The sequence below is a fragment of the Ascaphus truei genome, chromosome 7, assembly GCF_040206685.1.
Source record: "Ascaphus truei isolate aAscTru1 chromosome 7, aAscTru1.hap1, whole genome shotgun sequence".
Classification (NCBI taxonomy): Eukaryota; Metazoa; Chordata; class Amphibia; order Anura; family Ascaphidae; genus Ascaphus; species Ascaphus truei.
In genome coordinates this window covers 46,319,059-46,336,359 of record NC_134489.1, presented here as the reverse complement: position 1 = coordinate 46,336,359, position 17,301 = coordinate 46,319,059, and the positions used below count along the sequence as shown (strand labels likewise).

The window sequence follows — 17,301 nt, the reverse complement described above, 5'->3', positions numbered from 1 at the left end:
GGGGGGAGGGAGAGGATGAGAGGGGGGAGATGATAAAAGTGTGTGTGTGTGTGTGTGTGTGTGTGTGTGTGTGTGTGTGTGTGTGTGTGTGTGTGTGTGTCCTCACTTCCATGTGTCTATAATTTTTTACTTAACTCTTCCAGTAACCGAGCAGCCTGTGCTGTAATTTCATTAAAAGCAGAGCAGCAACCATCCCACTTCTTTAATTATAATACAGTTATACACACTGCTCTGTGTATAATACAGATAAACATACTCCTCTCTGTATTACACATACATATAGCACCCTTGCTAAGAGTTAGAAAATCCCTGCATGTCAGCCCTAGGGGTTAAATCCTCACTGGGCCTCAGTACATGTGAGTTAATCACACTGTTGTTGTCTAATATGTTGCACTTTAAAAGGTTAGTGTTAGTCACATTTAGTTGCTAGATGGTCACATGGTAATGGTGTGACCAGAGTGCAACATTTATTCTGTCCAGATACTGTGGTAGAATGTTAGCCACACCCCCATGGTATAAAAGGTGGGGATCCACCATTTTGTATTCAGACCCATTTAACATCAGGAAGATCCTGTAGCATCTAGGAGGATTCCAGAGAGGTCTCCAGGCTACCTGGCCTGTAAGACAAGCAGCAGAATACCTTTTATTTGTTTTCAGTGCTAGGACAAAGTTTCCCAGTGTTAGGGGGGCCCTTATGGAACCGTGGTCCAGTAAGCCTACTCTACAGTGTGGAGTGGTATCCTATCTTAGGGTTTTCAAGAAGAAAGTCCTAGAGGGGACTGCCAGGAGTTTCATGGGTAACTCCTTGATCTATCCTGGGCTGGCAAGGGGCTCTCAGGGAGAGTGAGCACTACAAATCTCATAGCAAGAGGAAACTGGACTCGAGTCCCAAAGCATTCAAAACCTGTCCTGTTGTGATGCCTACGTTGTTGTTCTAATGAACTCAAGTTATTCCTGGCGCCCTCTTTATTCTTCACCACTCCTCACACAAGCCAGCGCGGATCCAACTACCCTGAGATGCACCTGAAGACCTGTCCTGTTTATGCAACCAGGTAAACCGCTGAGCATTTACACTCTTTGAGCAGGTACAAACCCTGTCAAAGTCACAGCGACTATTACAACACTCCCATTTTACTGTACACTTTATCCCTATGGTTGCCAGGTGTCCAGTATTGAACCGGACTGTGCTGTATTTAGACACACTGTCCAGTAAAAAATTTGAGGTTATACTGGACATTACAGTATGACCTCTCTGGAATAGTAACCTGACCGGCTTGGGTGGGCCGCAGGATTTCTCTGAGCAGGGCTGTTGCTATGGGGCTGGGCAGCTTTCTCCATCCTGATTGGCTGCATTACCCAGCAGCAGGCAATCAGGAGGAGGTGTGAGGAGCCTGGGGGTGGGGCCAAGGAGAGGAGGAAACAGCATGGATCGGTGAGAGGGTGTGTGCGTGTCTCAAGCACATCGCACCTTTCACCATTGTGTGCAGTATTTTTGGAGATGCCACCTGGCAACCCTATCTATCCCTCATGCTGGGGTGGGATAGGGGTGATACATACAAATAAAAAACAGATACAGACCGGCGCCTTATAGTCCAATTAGATGGTAAATAAAGTCCAATAGATGGCTTGAAATGTCCAATATTTGGTGTTCTAGTCCAGTGGACAGCAGATTCCTCAGCAGCAAAAGTAATATGCCATGCAGGGAAGACAAGAGAACAAAATCATAGTGTAACACAGTTGGTTAAAACTTAACATATATAGACATACACAGACAAACACAAACAACACTTAAACAACATTAAACAATAGACTGACTAATATTAATGATTTTAATGAACACAGTAAAATCCAGCACACTGGTGACGAGCGGATTCGGGTTCCGGTGTTTTAAAACCGGAATCCTACTTACAGCAAGACCACAGGATATAGGCAAATGGATATTGAATCGATCATCTGTCGGTAGATGCTTGTGAGCTTGTGAGTCCTGCAGGTCACTCCTCGTGCTGATGCCGAAAATGGCGACTCTGCCTCCTACTCCACAAGACGCCTTCCGTTTTCGCCCGGAACTGCGTCACAGCGGGCGGGACAGGGATACCGGATCGCACTCCAAATGCCAGCTCCTTAAGATCTCAACTTCAGAAACTGCTGCAAGGCTCTGCTCCTCTCTCAGTGATGCTGGTAATAAACTCTCAAAGGCCCAACGCGTTGCGCACGAAACACCGGAACCCGAATCCGCTCGTCACCAGTGTGCTGGATTTTACTGTGTTCATTAAAATCATTAATATTAGTCAGCCTATTGTTTAATGTTGTTTAAGTGTTGTTTGTGTTTGTCTGTGTATGTCTATATATGTTAAGTTTTAACCAACTGTGTTACACTATGATTTTGTTCTCTTGTCTTCCCTGCATGGCATATTACTTTTGCTGCTGAGGAATCTGCTGTCCACTGGACTAGAACACCAAATATTGGAAATTTCAAGCCATCTATTGGACTTTATTTACCATCTAATTGGACTATAAGGCGCCGGTCTGTATCTGTTTTTTTCTGTGTCTCACTAACTGTGTTTGGGTTAGATGTTCCTGGCAGCCTTGTTTATTAATTAATTTAATTTTCACACTGTTGTTCTTACAATCACTAGTATATTTGTTTCGATTAGTTTTTAGCGCTATCCACACCACTCTTTTTTTCTTGTGATACATACAAATACACACTGTTCTGTGCAGAGGAGGAACTAGGTATTTTAGCGCCCGGGGCACGTACCCACAAAAGAAAATTCTGAAGGAATGAGGGTTATTGTAAAGCAGGGGATGGGGGGAGGGGAGTCCAAACCCCCCCATCAGTAGCCCTAACAGTCAACCCCCCCTCCGACACAATATCACTGCCCTCTCTCTCACACACAATCCTCCCTCTCTCTCTCACACACACTCCTCCTTCTCCCCCCACATTCTCTCCCTCACCCCACATTTTCTCCCTCCTCCTCCCACATACTCACTCCCCCCTCCCCCCAGATTATGTCCCTCCCCCACCATTCACTCTCTCCCCCTCCTCCCCCCACCATTATTTGCCTCCTCCCTCCCCTACCATTCTTCTTCCCCCACCAGTCTCTCACCCCCACTCCATCCCAGCAGTCTCTCTTACCCCCCTTCCCACAAAAGTCTCTCTCACCACCCCTCCCGCCCAACAGTCTCTCTCACCCCCCAACAGTCTCTTTCAACTCGCCTCCCTAGACCATCTCTCTCAACCCCCCGACCTCCAACAGTCTCTCTCAACCCCCTCCAACAATCTCTCTCACCCCCCAACAGTCTCTCTCAACCCCCTCCAACAGTCTCTCTCACTCCCTTTAGCAGTTTCCCTCATTCCCCCCCAACAGTTTCTCACTCCCCCCCCCCAACAGTTTGTTTCACTTCTCCCCAACAGTTTCCCTCACTCCACCCTAACCCCCAAGTCCCTACCTCTGGAGCAGGGGTCCGTCCTGGTGGCAGCATAGGAGTAGCAGCTACCAGGAGAAGAAGCACAGACTAACTTTATGATTTGCCACCAGTTAATATGTCTACATTGAAATCTGTCCTTGTATGGCGAGCCTTACAAACGGATGTTGAATAAAGATGTTTTTGTACTACTGTATAAAAGTTCCTGGCGCCCATCCTTATTCTTACTACATATCCACGCCCAGCCTACACCGCACCAGGTATGTGAGACTGAGCACTGCCATGTATATAGTCTAGTGTTGTACCGGGTAGTGATTTAAAAAAAAAAAAAAGGGAGTAACGGGTACTTGGCCAAAATCAATGGTTCTACCTGGCCGGGTACTCGTCTACCCGGTTTGACACTTACTTGGCGACATCTAAGACAAGCAGCAGAGGTCCTGTGGCGGTGGCAGCATCGGAGGCGTCTTCAGCCGGCGGGGGACAGCAGGAATCCCTTACACAACACCGCAGCAGGTAAGCAGTGTGTGTGTGTGTGTGTGTCAGCCGCCGGTGAACTACGTGACCGGGGCAGGAGATGGAGCATTCCTATTGGACACCCACCCCAACAGTAAGCCTCCGCGCCCGCCCCAACTCCGCACCTCCGCTGCACCTCCGCGCCCGCCCGCCCCACCTCCGCACCTCCGCTCCAGCCTGCCCGCCCCACCTCCGCTCCTGCCTCCTGTCCAACCTCCGCTCCACCGCTCCTGCCCGCCCGCCCGCCCCACCTCTGCACCTCTGCTTCTGCCCGCCCGCTCCACCTCCGCTGCTGCCCGCCCGCACCACAGCTCCACCTCTGCACCACCGCTCCAACTCCGCACCTCCGCTCCTGCACGCCCGCACCACCTCTGCTCCTGCCCGCCCGCCCCACTGCACCAACTCTGCCCCTGCCCGCCCGCCCCACTGCTCCACCTCTGCTCATGCCCGCCCCACCGCTCCACCTCCGCTCCCCCTCCGCACCTCTGCTCCCGCCCACTCCTCCGCTCCTCTTCCGCTCCACCTCTGCTCCTGCCTGCCCATCTCCGCTCCACCTCTTCTCCACCTCCGCTCCCGCGCACCACCTCCGCTCCCGCCCGCCACCTGCCAGCCCAGTGCCACCGGAGGTATGTGTGCCTCCTTCAAGAGCCGTTACCCCTACTGGCGCGGTCTCATTTATCTTCCCAGCCACGGAAGCTGTGGGCTCGTGTGCCCTTATCAACGCGCCCGGAAGTCTAAGTGGTCCGTTGCCAACTAAAGTGATCACCGCGGACCCTGCAGTGGGCCAGTGGGCCCTACAACGATCATTTCAGCCTGCTGTGACGGTACCAACGGTCCAAGGACTGGGATCCGTACCTGCCGAAGTCCCAGAGGGTGAGTTGACTGCTCCAGGGGTGTCAGGTGTGAGTCCCCAGGTGGCCGCGGAGCAAGGTAGCTCCATAATCATGGTGGCCCGGGCGACTGGCTCGCCTCAGCATCACGTCCTGGCAGAGCTGTCACCACCCGAGGAAGAAGATGACCTCTGCCGGGCGGAATCTGTGGAGAAGAGCCCCCCTCCCCACATGGAGAGGAGTTCCAGCCCAACCGCGTCCATCCCAGAGACTGCGGAGGTTCCGGAACGTCTAAGGAGCTCCCTGATCCCTGATGATATCGGTGCTACTTCTGGTCCACCTAAAGAGGAAGGATCATCAACTACCGGTGTTCCGCAACCGTCATCCTGGTCGGAGTCGTCTATCCAGAGGGCCGTGCTAATACCGGAGCTTCGGAGAGGTCCTGTGCCTGAGGAAGAAGGCGTTGCTGTAAAGACTCTACTGGTCGCGGAACCTGTGGAATCAGACGGCGTCCCTTACCTACAGATGGGTGAGACTTCCACTCTTTTCCTCCAACAGGAGTCCGCTGTGGCCTACACCGATGCGGGGCCCTGTTTGGAGGGTGGCCCAGTGACCTACTTCTGGTTCAACCGGAAGTGACGTCATCACTGGCGCCATCGAACTTGAGTCAGACAGGTGCTCTCGCGAGACTGTCGCCGGACATTGATGTCACTAAGATGGCGTCTGTCGTCGTTCACATTATTTCTAACCCACCACTGGTTTCTACAGTGGTGAAGTCGGGACCCTTGCTGCCTGGTGCCCCCTGTTTTGAGGTACATTGCCCCGGCCATGGACATCGTGTTCTGGAGGTTGCTCCACCATCCTCAGCATGAGGTTGTAGTAGGCCTGCCCCATATATACCTGCCCGGCCCAGTTCTGCTCCCAGTTCAGTCCCTTTTCTGTCCCCAGAAACACCTGTATCAGAGGAGATTATGTGCCCTATCGCTACACCTGGTTTTTGTGGGTGTATTTCTGTTGATCTTGTCACCTCCACGTTTGCGCTGTCTACATTCCACAGTGACACAGTGTGTCCTGAGTTGTTCCCTAATATTCGGGATTGGTCCTATGGGAGGGGGGATAGTGATTCAGATGAATCAGAATGTACCATGCCTACGTTATCCTGTAACAAAAGACCCTCATCTAGAGGATCGTTTGGGTCCTCATCCAGGTCTACATCTCAACAATCTGATACCTCTGGGGTATCTTCTCAAGTATGCCACTGACCTTTTGGCCCTAGACCTAAATCTTTGTCCAGGGAACCCGTTAAGTGGTGGGACCCCATGTTTCAGGGTTATGCCCCTGATATAAAGTATACTAGATTTGTGTTGGTTAGTGGTTCGATAGTGGATCACTGATGGGAAGAAGGTGCATTCTCTCTGGAAGAATCGGCTGAGGCTCTCCGTAAAAGAGAGGGGGAGATTAATTTGGTGTCAGAATACCTAAGGGTCCCTCTATATTGTATCAAGAGGTGGAACCTAATAACCCAAGGTTATGGCCAGGGAACTGGTCATAAAGTCCTGAGGCTTAGCCAAACTGACCGAGACATAAGAAACAGATACCGTCAGTCTCATGGCTATAATTTCCCTTATGTGCCAGAGCCTGTTATGCAGGAAATAGAAGGTCTCCGGTATGAGTGTCATAAGCTGGCTGTCACTGATTATTTTACAGTCCAAAACTAGTTACACAGAATTTGCGACTGAGTCTAATATTTGTTCTATCATAAGGGAATGGCTTGTAGGGACATGTATATACATGGACAGAGTGGAAGTTCGCCAACAAGCGGGTGCCACTACGGTCTACTCCGTTTGGGTGAAGGACTTCGAGGGACGGGCTATTAAGAAGCCTGATCCCAAATATTATAAATAGTGTTCTGCATTCTTCAGGTTGAAGAGTTAGTAGTATAAATATCATCGCTGTAGTCAGTGGTGATTTGGGCCCTTGTTGATTGCAACGTATATGATTATGTGTAACCTATGTTATCATTCAGGTCCTAGACTGACAGATGGTGCACTAAATTTGGTCCCAAGCGAAGTTGTTGGTATTTCACCCAGGGGAGAGTGTAACATAGTCTGTATCTTTTGGCCTGTCTCTCTTCCCTGTCATGTAACTCCTAGCAGTCTAGGCTGTGACAAGTTAATCTTGTGGGCTTTTGACCCCCCTCATGCCCCTCTTATGAGTGAAAGAAGTGTGGTGTTGACTCATGGCCTGTGTAAGCCTATCAGGGATAGGTATAGACCATGAGCCTGCCTCTTCTGATTCCTCCTGAGAGGGAATGTCAGATTTAGTCAGTCCTGCTCTGGAGGAGTAAGAGAGCAGTAGAGCTGTGTCTCTCTCCCATCGCAGGGCATCTGATTCAACCCACAGATGCCCTGTAAGATCGGGGGCAAGCACCATCCAGAGGCCTGGAACCTCTGAGACTCTGCACTGCTGTATGGAACCATCTGCAGTGAATGCCTGCCAATAAAGACCCTTGTTCATTATACTCCTGTCTAAGTGTCAATTCCTGGGCAGGAGGGAAGACGTATGCAATAGTGGGGGCTGATCTCTGGACACCCTGGAGCCCACTACGGCTGGAGGCGCTAACCACCAAGAGAAGAACTACAGAGAAAGAACCTAAGCCTGTCCTCATCTCCATACCAACGCAGGTCCAACTCAGTTCTCCTGACCCTAACAGGTATCCGCACCACACAACAGGTAGCAGAAGCTGTGTATCTCCCACTGGGGGGGGGGGAGGCGGGGAGGGGGGGGGGAACAGTGCTACACTATATTTGTACTACAATATATTTATCCAGAGGAAGGCAAAAAAAAAAACCCAGTGAAATACCGTCTAATGATATCTCATAAGGGCAAAAATAAATTCCTTCCTGACTCCAAATATTGTCAATCAGATTACTCCCTGGCTCAACATCCTTCCCATATTTACTTATTTGGTATATCCTTGTACTGTATACCTTTCCTTTCTAAAAATATGTCCAACCTTTTTTTGAAGATATGTATTGTATCTGCCATCACAGTCTCCATGGGTAATGAATTCCACATTTTAACTGCCCTTAATGTAATGTAATGTAATGAACCCTTTCCTTTGTTGCTGGTGAAATCTCCTTTCCTCCAACCTTAAGGAATTACCCTATTTCCTTTGTTCTGCTCTTGAGATGAACAGTTCTTTTGAAAGCTGCTCCCCCTCTTTTCTAAAGTAAACAAATCTAATTTAGCTAGCCTCTCCTCATAAATCAGATTACCCATCCCCTTTATTATTTGGTGGCTCTTCTCTCCACTCTCTCTAGTTCCATAATGTATTTTCTAAGTAGTGGTGCCCAAAATGGTACTCTATATTCAAGGTGTGGTCTTACTAATGCTTTTTAAAGGGGCATAATTATGTTTTCTTCCCTTCCATCCATTGCCCATTTATAGCAAGGTATGATCATGTTTCTCGTTGCAGCTACTGCATGACTCTGGGCACTATTGCTAAGCCTCCTGTCTACAAGCACTCCTAAATCCTTCTCCCTAAAGGATTCTCCTAATTTGTCCCCATTTCATTTGTAAGTTGCCTGTTTATTGTTGTTTCCCAAATGCATATATTTATCTGTATTAAACCTCATCTGCCATTTACCTGCCCACGTTTCCAGTCTCTCCAAATCCTTCTGGAGAGAAATTACATTCTGATCTGATTCTACTACCTTATACAATTTAATGTCATCAGCAAAGATGGAGACTTTGCTCTCGATGCCAACCTCAAGGTCATTAATAAACAAGTTAAAAAGCAGGGGTCTCAGTACCGATCCTTGGGGTACTCCACTCACAACTTTAGCCCAACCTGAAAAAGTTCAATTTATTACAACTCTCTGTTGTCTATCCTTCAACCAGTTTTCAATCCAGGTGCAAATATTTTTATAGAGTCCAATTTCCTTTATTTTTTACACTAACCTCTTGTGTGGAACCGTATCAAAAGCAATTGCAAAATCTAAGAAGACCACATCAACTGCATTACCCTGGCCTAAATTCCACTTACCTCCTCAAAGAAACCAATAAGGTTAGTTTGGCAAGATCTATCCTTCATAAATCCATGCTGACTATTACTAATAATTTAGTTTTTCATTAGGTATTCCTGAATATTATCCAGTACTAAACCGTCCAGTAGGTTCCCCACTATTGAAGTCAGGCTTACAGGTCTGTAATTCCCCAGTTGTGATCTAGCTCCCTTTTTAAATATAGGCACCACATCTGCTTTATGCCAATCTTGTGGTACTGAGCCTATGGAAATTGAGTCCATGAATATTAAATGTAATGGTTTAGCTATTACTGAACTGAACTCCTTGAGAACTCTTGGATGCATGCCATCGGGGCCAGGTGCGTTATCTATTTTAATTTTATCAAGCCACCTATGAACTTTTTCCTCCGTTAACCAATTGTTCATTAATATGGAGGTTGTGGCTTCCTCCTGCGGCACTTCTATTGCAATTGATTCTTTTCTGGTTAACACAGAGGCAAATAATTTGTTTAATACCTCTGCTTTTTCCTTATCTCCAATCATTTGCCTGCCCATCTCACACTGAAAGGGTCCTATATTTTCTTTTCTGATTTTTTTGTTATTAAGGTACTTAAAGAACTTTTTAGGGTTGATCTTACTTTCTATTGCAATTCTTTTTTCATTATCTATTTTTGATCATTTGATTGCCCTTTTGCAACTTTTGTTACATTTCTTATCATTCTGATACGATGTCTCCGTCCCTTCTGACTTTAAGAATCTAAATGTCCGCCTCTTCTTTTCCATTTCCTCCCCTACCTGTTTATTTAGCCACATTAGTTTAGACTTCTTTCTTTTATATTTATTACCCAAGGGTATACACTGATAAGTCTGTTTTTCTAACAATGTTTTAAAGATTGCCCATTTATCTTCCACATTTTTTCCTGCAAAAACATCATCCCAAGTTAAATTTAAATATATATATATCCAATTAAGAATATCACTTGTGAGCACATTCACATGTCTTAGACAGGTCTTCAACCCTGCCTTTCAATCATTATCACCTAGCATACAGTGCTTCCACTGCAGAAAGGGATTCTGGGAAATGACATGCAAATGAGCACACAATGTGTCACCGTTTGTCTGAAATCCATTCAAGCAAATTCTCTGATATATATATTTGCATGTCATTTCCCAGAATCCCTTGCTGCAGTGGAAGTGCTGTGTGCTGGGTGATAATGGTGAAAGAGGGGTTGCAGACCTGCCTAAGACATGCAAATGAGCATACAGGAATATTTGCTATATATATATATATATATATATATATATATATATATATATATATATATATATATATATATATATATATATATATATATATATATATATATATATATATATATATATATATATATATATATATTGATTAAGGCGGCGGAGTTCCATCCACGAGGATATAGCCAGGACGCAATCCAAGACTTGGGACTGGACTGCACAAGTAAGGGTAGGGGTGGATATATATCTGTGTACCATTTCATAGAGATGATACCTAAGGCCAAAAGAGATGATGAGCTCACCAAGTGATAGTGTGTGTAGAGAAAAAGAGAAGTTCCAGAACAGCTCTCTGAGGTACACCAACAGACAGATCAACAGCAGACTAAGGGCTGTTATATAGAGCGTGCGGCCGCGCGTGCCTATGCGAACGAGCGTGCACGTGCCGCATGCTTTTCGTACTGTAAATATAGTGAGGGGCAGTATACTGGGAAGGTACCGTGTGTGTGTGTGTGTGTGTGTGTGTGTGTGTGTGTGTGTGTGTGTGTGTGTGTGTGTGTGTGTGTGTGTGTGTGTGTGTGTGTGTGTGTGTAATTTATTATTTATTTAAAAAAAAAACACTTGGTAAAAATAAAATATTTATTAAGTTTGTGCAGACTCAAATACATACACACACACACACACACACACACACACACATATACATACATACACATGCATACATATACACACACATATACATACATTTTGCGCCGGTCGTGGCGCGAAAAGATTCTTTTCCCCGTTTTCCCTGCTCCCTGTCGGCTCCCCTCTCCGTGCCATGCGCGCACGGCCCTCGTATAGAAGGGCTGACTCACGTCAGCCAACTAAAATTCCGCGCGCCCGCACGGCACTATAGAACGCGCCTAAGACATGTTAGCAACAGAGACAGAGAAAGTCCAATGGGAGAGGTACTGTATGATGAGATCCAGGATACAGCTTTGTTGTGGATACCAAGAAAGTTTAGATTACGAAGGAGAAGAGAGAGATCAGCAGTATCAAAAGCAGCAGAGAGATCGAGTAGGATTAGTAGGGGAAAGTGACCTAAAAGTGAGATATACCCACTGCTCTGCATATAAAATATAGACATACACACTGCTCTGCGTATAATACAGGTAAAAACACTGCTCAGCATGTAATACAAATACACACACTGCTCTGGTTATAATACAGATACACGCCTCTGCGTATTATACACATACTGCTCTTTGTATAATAGATACATACACTGCTCTGTATAAGGCCTCGGCCATATTCCCTGCTTGCTGGCGGAAGCGCGCTAACTCGCGCTCCCGCTCAGCACTGAGCTCCTACAGCCGCAATTAGAGCGGCTTTAGTAGGGGCTCACCTATGCTTCCGCAAGCGCGCGGAAGGGTAGGTCTTAGGGGAATTTAAAATTCCCCCGCTTACCGGCGCGACAGGCCGGTCGTGAGCGGTTCGCCCAATGAGGGCGAACAAGCTCCGTGACGTCACTGGCCCGCCCCCGGCCAGTGACGTGCCCGCCCCCGGCCCGCCCCCTGACAGCGCGTGCGGTAAGCAACCGCAAGGCCAGGGAAAGCGGGGCCTCAGCGAGCAAGCAGGGAACCTGGCCGAGGCCTAATACAGACACACATGCTGCTCTGTGTATAATATAAGAACTCCTGATGTTCTGCATATAGTACAAATACAACAAAAAACACAAACTAAGTGCAGACTGTAAACTTCAATTTAGCAGTATGTGAGGAAACTTGGCTCTTCTGTAAAGCCTACTCACAGGATGGCAGATGATTAAGGGCAATAACTGGATCTGGTGAATCTGTGATGTCGTCTGGATAGACAGGACAGCTCTCACACATAGGCATCAGGTAGATAGGAACATGAGCGGTGAGCGGTGGCCACATCCAGACACTCCTGAGTCACTTGGCATAAGTGCTAAATGCTTGATATTGTTTGTATTATTGTAAGTGCACATTTTTAAACTACACTATAAAGTTATCCTTTTTATACTGATCTGCACCATGGAGATTTCTTTTTATTCTTCCATGTTCCTATCTACCTGATGCCTATGTGTGAGAGCTGTTCTGTCCATCCAGACACTCCTGAGTCACTTGGCATAAGTGCTAAATGCTTGATATTGTTTGTATTATTGTTCCTATCTACCTGATGCCTATGTGTGAGAGCTGTCCTGTCTATCCAGACGACATCACAGATTCACCAGATCCAGTTATTGCCCTTAATTATCTGCCATCCTGTGAGTAGGCTTTACAGAAGAGCCAAGTTTCCTCACATACTGCTAAATTGAAGTTTACAGTCTGCACTTAGTTTGTGTTTTTTGTTGTTTTTTCCTTCATGCTCCCCCTGGGTTGTGAGAACATATAAATCGATCATCTGGGACCAGTGAAGACAGTCCCTTCCAGAGGGTTTGAGCAGGGGTTACAACCATTTATATACGTTTTTTTCACTATTATTAGTCACTTATATTGTATGCACTTAAGTTATTATAAGTATTTTTATACACTTTATTAATTATTCACTTATAGACCGGTGAACACTAGTATTGTTTCAGCGCCTTCTTTACACTATCACCTTGTCATATAGTACAGATACACACATGTCTGAGGAGAGCATAGACAGCAAATAGGGCTATAGTGAGGGATTAAAGCTGAGACATATGAAGGGACAGGAGTGGACAGCCTTGAAAAAGAGAAAACAAATTGGTGAATGCAGAGTGTAATAGGAGAAGAGCAGAGACTGATGGCAAGTGATTGAGGTTATCAGCAGCATTTGAATAGATTAAAGGGTAGAAAGCTGCAAGGCAGGATAAGAAAAGGAGAAGGGAGGCAAAATGGGAGATAAAAAGGTCACCCATTACTATTTTCTTGTAGTAAATAAACAGAGAAAATGTTGTATTTTAGCAGTGCTACAGAGAAAGAAGCAGCAAGATTTAGCAATAGTATGAAGGTGACGGGAGAATGAAAGAGAAGAGTCAAATATGACACCTAAGCACCAGGCTTGGGGAACGGGATGGATTGTAGTGTTACACACTGTGATGGCAAAGGGCACAATGGGGCACGATATAGGTGATATTATAAGCAGCTCAGTATTTGGTATATTGAGTTTAAGGCATGTAGCTCCCATCCAGGATTGTCGTGAGACAGTTGGGAGACCTGGAATCTGGGCCGGCTTCATGGCGATGCCGTGAGTGCCTGTGCACCGAGCCCGGTTGTTACACAGGCACTGCGCTCTCCCCAACAATTAAACTAATTGCCTGGGGAGAGTGCGGGGCCTCTGTAACTCTCGTACCTTCTCCGGCAGCATCCTGTCATTATAGCTCTGCAATGTCAAATGCGTTGTGTTGCCATTACAACGGATGCCCTGTGATGCTGCATGATACCACAACGCCATTCGACATCGCAAAGCCATGATGACGGGACGCTGAGATGCTGCCAGAGAAGTGACCTGAGGCCCCGTGCATGTCCCTGCACCGAGCCCTGCAAATAGGCGAAAGGGTAATGTGTGACAGCGAGGATCAAACAGAGCTGCAGCAAACAGAACTTTGCTCAGCGACACCCACCAGGAACTGCAGCCTTATAAAGCAGACTGCCAGTACTCAAAATGGCCACAGTGAGCAGAAAGAGCAGGAGAGACAGAAAACCTGGATCGTAATGAAAACCCGGCACGGATCAAGCAGAATCCTTACAGGTTCTCTGACTGGGGTTTCTCCATACATACCCTCCGCTGAGCTATGTTCAGCATGGACGAAGGAGGAGAGACCAATCAGAGCATGGGAATTCCTCCCAGCCAGCCAATAGAAACGGGCTCATCTCTGGACTGACATCAGAGGAGGAGGCGTGCCAAGCCTGCTCAAAAAGCCAGGTGAGCGGGAAATATGATTTAGCCAAAGGGAGAAGTGCCTACGAGCTGTATCTCCCCCAGCTAACTCATTGCCACCCGCTGGGCAGGCTCCGCCAAGGCTGGCAGATACAAAAGGTGTCCCCACAGGGTGCCCTTTCTTCTCCGGACTTGGCAATTCGCCCTTCCTCGCCCACTAAATGTCTTCTCACCTCTGTACATGTGCTCCTCTTTGAACTACGGACTCTATGCAGACATGCTGGCGTCTATGCTGATGCCCTGGCTGACTGTATAGAACCTTATAGTAAATGCCTAAAATATTATAAAGTACACTTTAATAAAGTATACACATTGAGAAACCTTATACATAAGGGAAATGGATTTGGGATATTTGGGCTCGAAATCCATGAGTCTGGGGGACACTGGGTTGCCCCGGTGTAATTCACCCCGCGTACCGGCAAATCATGCCTGCTTGCCGGGGAGCATTAAAGGATCACCGGTAACTTCGGCCACTGAACTCCTACAAACAAAATAATTACATTTCTACCCAAATATCCCCCTTAAAACTGACACACAAGAAATCTCACTGTTCTAGGGCCAAGGGAACATGAAAACAAATCACTTTATTTTCAGCATATATTATCCCTGTTCCCTGGCTTATTTAGCTACCAGGGACCCCACAGTTTCAGGCGTAACCACAGGGTTTAACCTTTATAATATAGCCTCGTTACCCCCTACCGTCACAGACGTATCAATTTGTCTCCCAAATTTAAGAGCAAGACAGTAGTAATTAGTCTTGTTACGTCCCTCATAATCCTCTGAATCTATTGATATAACTCGTGTGTCTAAATATTAGAGAGTGGAAATTGTGAGTGTATTTATATACTGAGGCAAAGAGTTGGACATATTTTTTTAGGAGTTTCTTTTTCTCTGTCGCAAAACCGTCAACCTAGCAGCTGATTTACGACAGGGGTGGGCTTATGTTGTTCTCAATAGGAAAATAATGGTATATAGGGCTTGCCCTGGAGTTATGTAATCAGAATTCAACAGAGGTGTGTTTAGAACCAAACACGCAAACTTACATATTTCTACGCCAGTAACCTCTTTGGGTGAAATCCTGTGACATATGGTAATGTACGGTATAGGGATTTCTGTTTTTGTTTTATCCTGTTATTTTAAGAAACGGTTTTGCATTTATTGTAACTGTATGTTCTTGTAATTATCTTTTTCTGTAGTCTGAAGCACTGTATTTTTATATATGTTAAAACATTTAATAAGAAATGCTTTGGGCACTGAATGAACTGGTGCACGCTCTGGAGAGAGTATTTAAATTTTTGGACGTATTTTGCTACAATAGATTTTTATGTGTTAAGTGCATAGTTTTTCTATAATAAACAGGGAAGGTACCTGAGACTCTGGCAGATATATACTAATTACATATTTTGCATAATTTCTTGGGTAGTGGTAGCGTGTACTGTAGATATGATTTGCAATTGAGTAAGGGGTTAATATTACCTCATTGAAAGTACCTTGCGGAGGAGAAAGATGAGTTGACTAAAGTAAACGTGTTTATTAACCCATGTTGCATATCTAAGTCACGTGCTCACTTGTGTGCTCCTCGTGACAGATGGTATATGGGGATGGATTGAGGGAAGATATTGTTCTTTTGAGGGACCTTTGCGAAGGTGAAAAGTGGGTCAGCTTGCGAGCTGTGTATTAACCCTTGTCCCATATGCAGGTCACGTGCTCACAGGTGTGCCGTGCGTGAGAACCTGGCTATGTGGTGGGCAGGCTGCATGACCTCCCTGCACAAATCCTACCATAAAGAATACAGAAAGGAGCTTGTAGGGATAGGGGTATAAGAGGAGGTGAACGAGGCAGAACAAAGTATTTTTCAAGGATCCCACACACCCTTCAATTATTAATGTTTGTCATTATTAATACAAGATATGCTCTAGTTACAGGATAATCGTCACAGCAAGAACAGTGCTGTGGGACAGCCGGGACAGCCACATCTGAGATGCAAAAAACAGAGGGATTTAGGTGCTGGCTTAACGGTCAGGCCGGTTGGTTACACCAAGTAGAGATTGATAGGCTGTAGGTGCCGGCTGTACTGTCTGGCCGGCTGTTCCCAAATATCCAGAATGTGGACGCCAGGTGCAAGCTTTACGGTTGGACCCTAAGCCGCCACAGGGGTTTTCGTTACAGTTAAGGCATCCCAGTTGGGTATCTACAACCTGTCATTTTTTCCTCCGCAATATTACCAAGATATGCCCTTTCCTCTGTTGCTCGACTGCAAAAAAACTCGGACATATACCCTCATTCTCTCCCGTCTTGACTACTGTATCCTCCTGCTGTCTGGCCTTCCTGCCTCTCACCTGTCTCCCCTACAATCTATCCTAAATGCTGCTGCCAGAATCACTACTATTTCCGAAATCTGTCACAGTGTGTCCCCGGCTGAAATCCCTCTCCTGGCTACCTATCAAATCCCGTATCACACACTCAATTCTCCTCACTTTTAAAGCTTTACACTCTTCTGCTTCTACTTACATCTCAGCCCTTATTTCTCGCTGTACACCACCCCGACTCTGCTCAATGATGTCTTCTCTCTACCCCTTTTGTATCTAAAAGCCCTCTCCCGCCTTAAACCTTTCTCACTGACTGCCCCACACCTCTGGAATGCCTTTCCCCTCAATATCCAACTAGCACCCTCACTATCCACTTTTAAGAACCAACTCAAAACACAACTGCTTAAGGAAGCATATGAGTAGCTCCATGGCTGATACTTTACACCTCATACATAAACCTTGGCCCCTTGCAGACACACTTACCAGAACACCCTCCTACTGTCTCTGTACGTTATTCCTACCAACCAGTTAGATTGTAAGCTCTTCGGAGCAGGGACTCCTTTACCTAAATGTTACTTTTATGACTGAAACACTTCTCCCCTTTGTGTTATTTATATTATTTGTTATTTATATGATTGTCACGTGTATTACTGTGAAGCGCTATGTACATTAATGGCGCTATCTAAAAAGACATACATACATACCCAAAGTGTTTTTAAAAGTTGAAAAGTTGGGCCCAGTGGCTGGTTGGCTATTTGTTTATGAATATATGTAATTGGTTAATAAAGCGGTGACCTTTTTATGCATATGACAACAGGGTGTGGAGTCTCTTCTTTATTTTTAGTTTAAGAGGTTAAATGATCTTTGGGGGCCGTCACTAGCCTCTATGTGTTTAGGATTTTGCAATGTTGAGGTTGGTTGTTACTTTGGTGAATGCTGTGTCAGTTGAGTGAGTAGTGAGAGAACCTGATTGGAAAGGGTCTAGTAGAGCAGGGGTGCGCAAACTGGGGGGGGGGAGCAAAATTTTCTGCAGGGACAC

At 46.1% G+C, this 17,301-nt stretch overlaps 1 protein-coding gene across 4 annotated transcripts; it reads left to right on the top strand.

Annotated features, from left to right (window-relative positions):
- Nucleotides 1-47: 47 nt before the first annotated feature.
- On the top strand, nucleotides 48-17,049 carry LOC142499198 (uncharacterized). 4 transcript variants are annotated; one of them, XM_075608226.1, is made up of 5 exons: nucleotides 48-1,053; nucleotides 3,848-3,939; nucleotides 4,627-5,298; nucleotides 7,320-7,482; nucleotides 15,873-17,049. In XM_075608226.1, exons 1-5 carry the CDS (start codon nucleotides 1,043-1,045, stop codon nucleotides 15,931-15,933), a joined length of 999 nt encoding a protein of 332 aa, XP_075464341.1. In that variant the 5' UTR covers nucleotides 48-1,042; the 3' UTR covers nucleotides 15,934-17,049. The 4 variants fall into 4 exon arrangements, with proteins under 4 accessions (XP_075464341.1, XP_075464340.1, XP_075464338.1 ...); XM_075608225.1 differs by lacking the exon at nucleotides 48-1,053 and adding an exon at nucleotides 8,248-8,347 and having other exon boundaries at nucleotides 2,524-5,298; XM_075608223.1 differs by lacking the exon at nucleotides 48-1,053 and having other exon boundaries at nucleotides 2,524-5,298.
- Nucleotides 17,050-17,301: the final 252 nt, after the last annotated feature.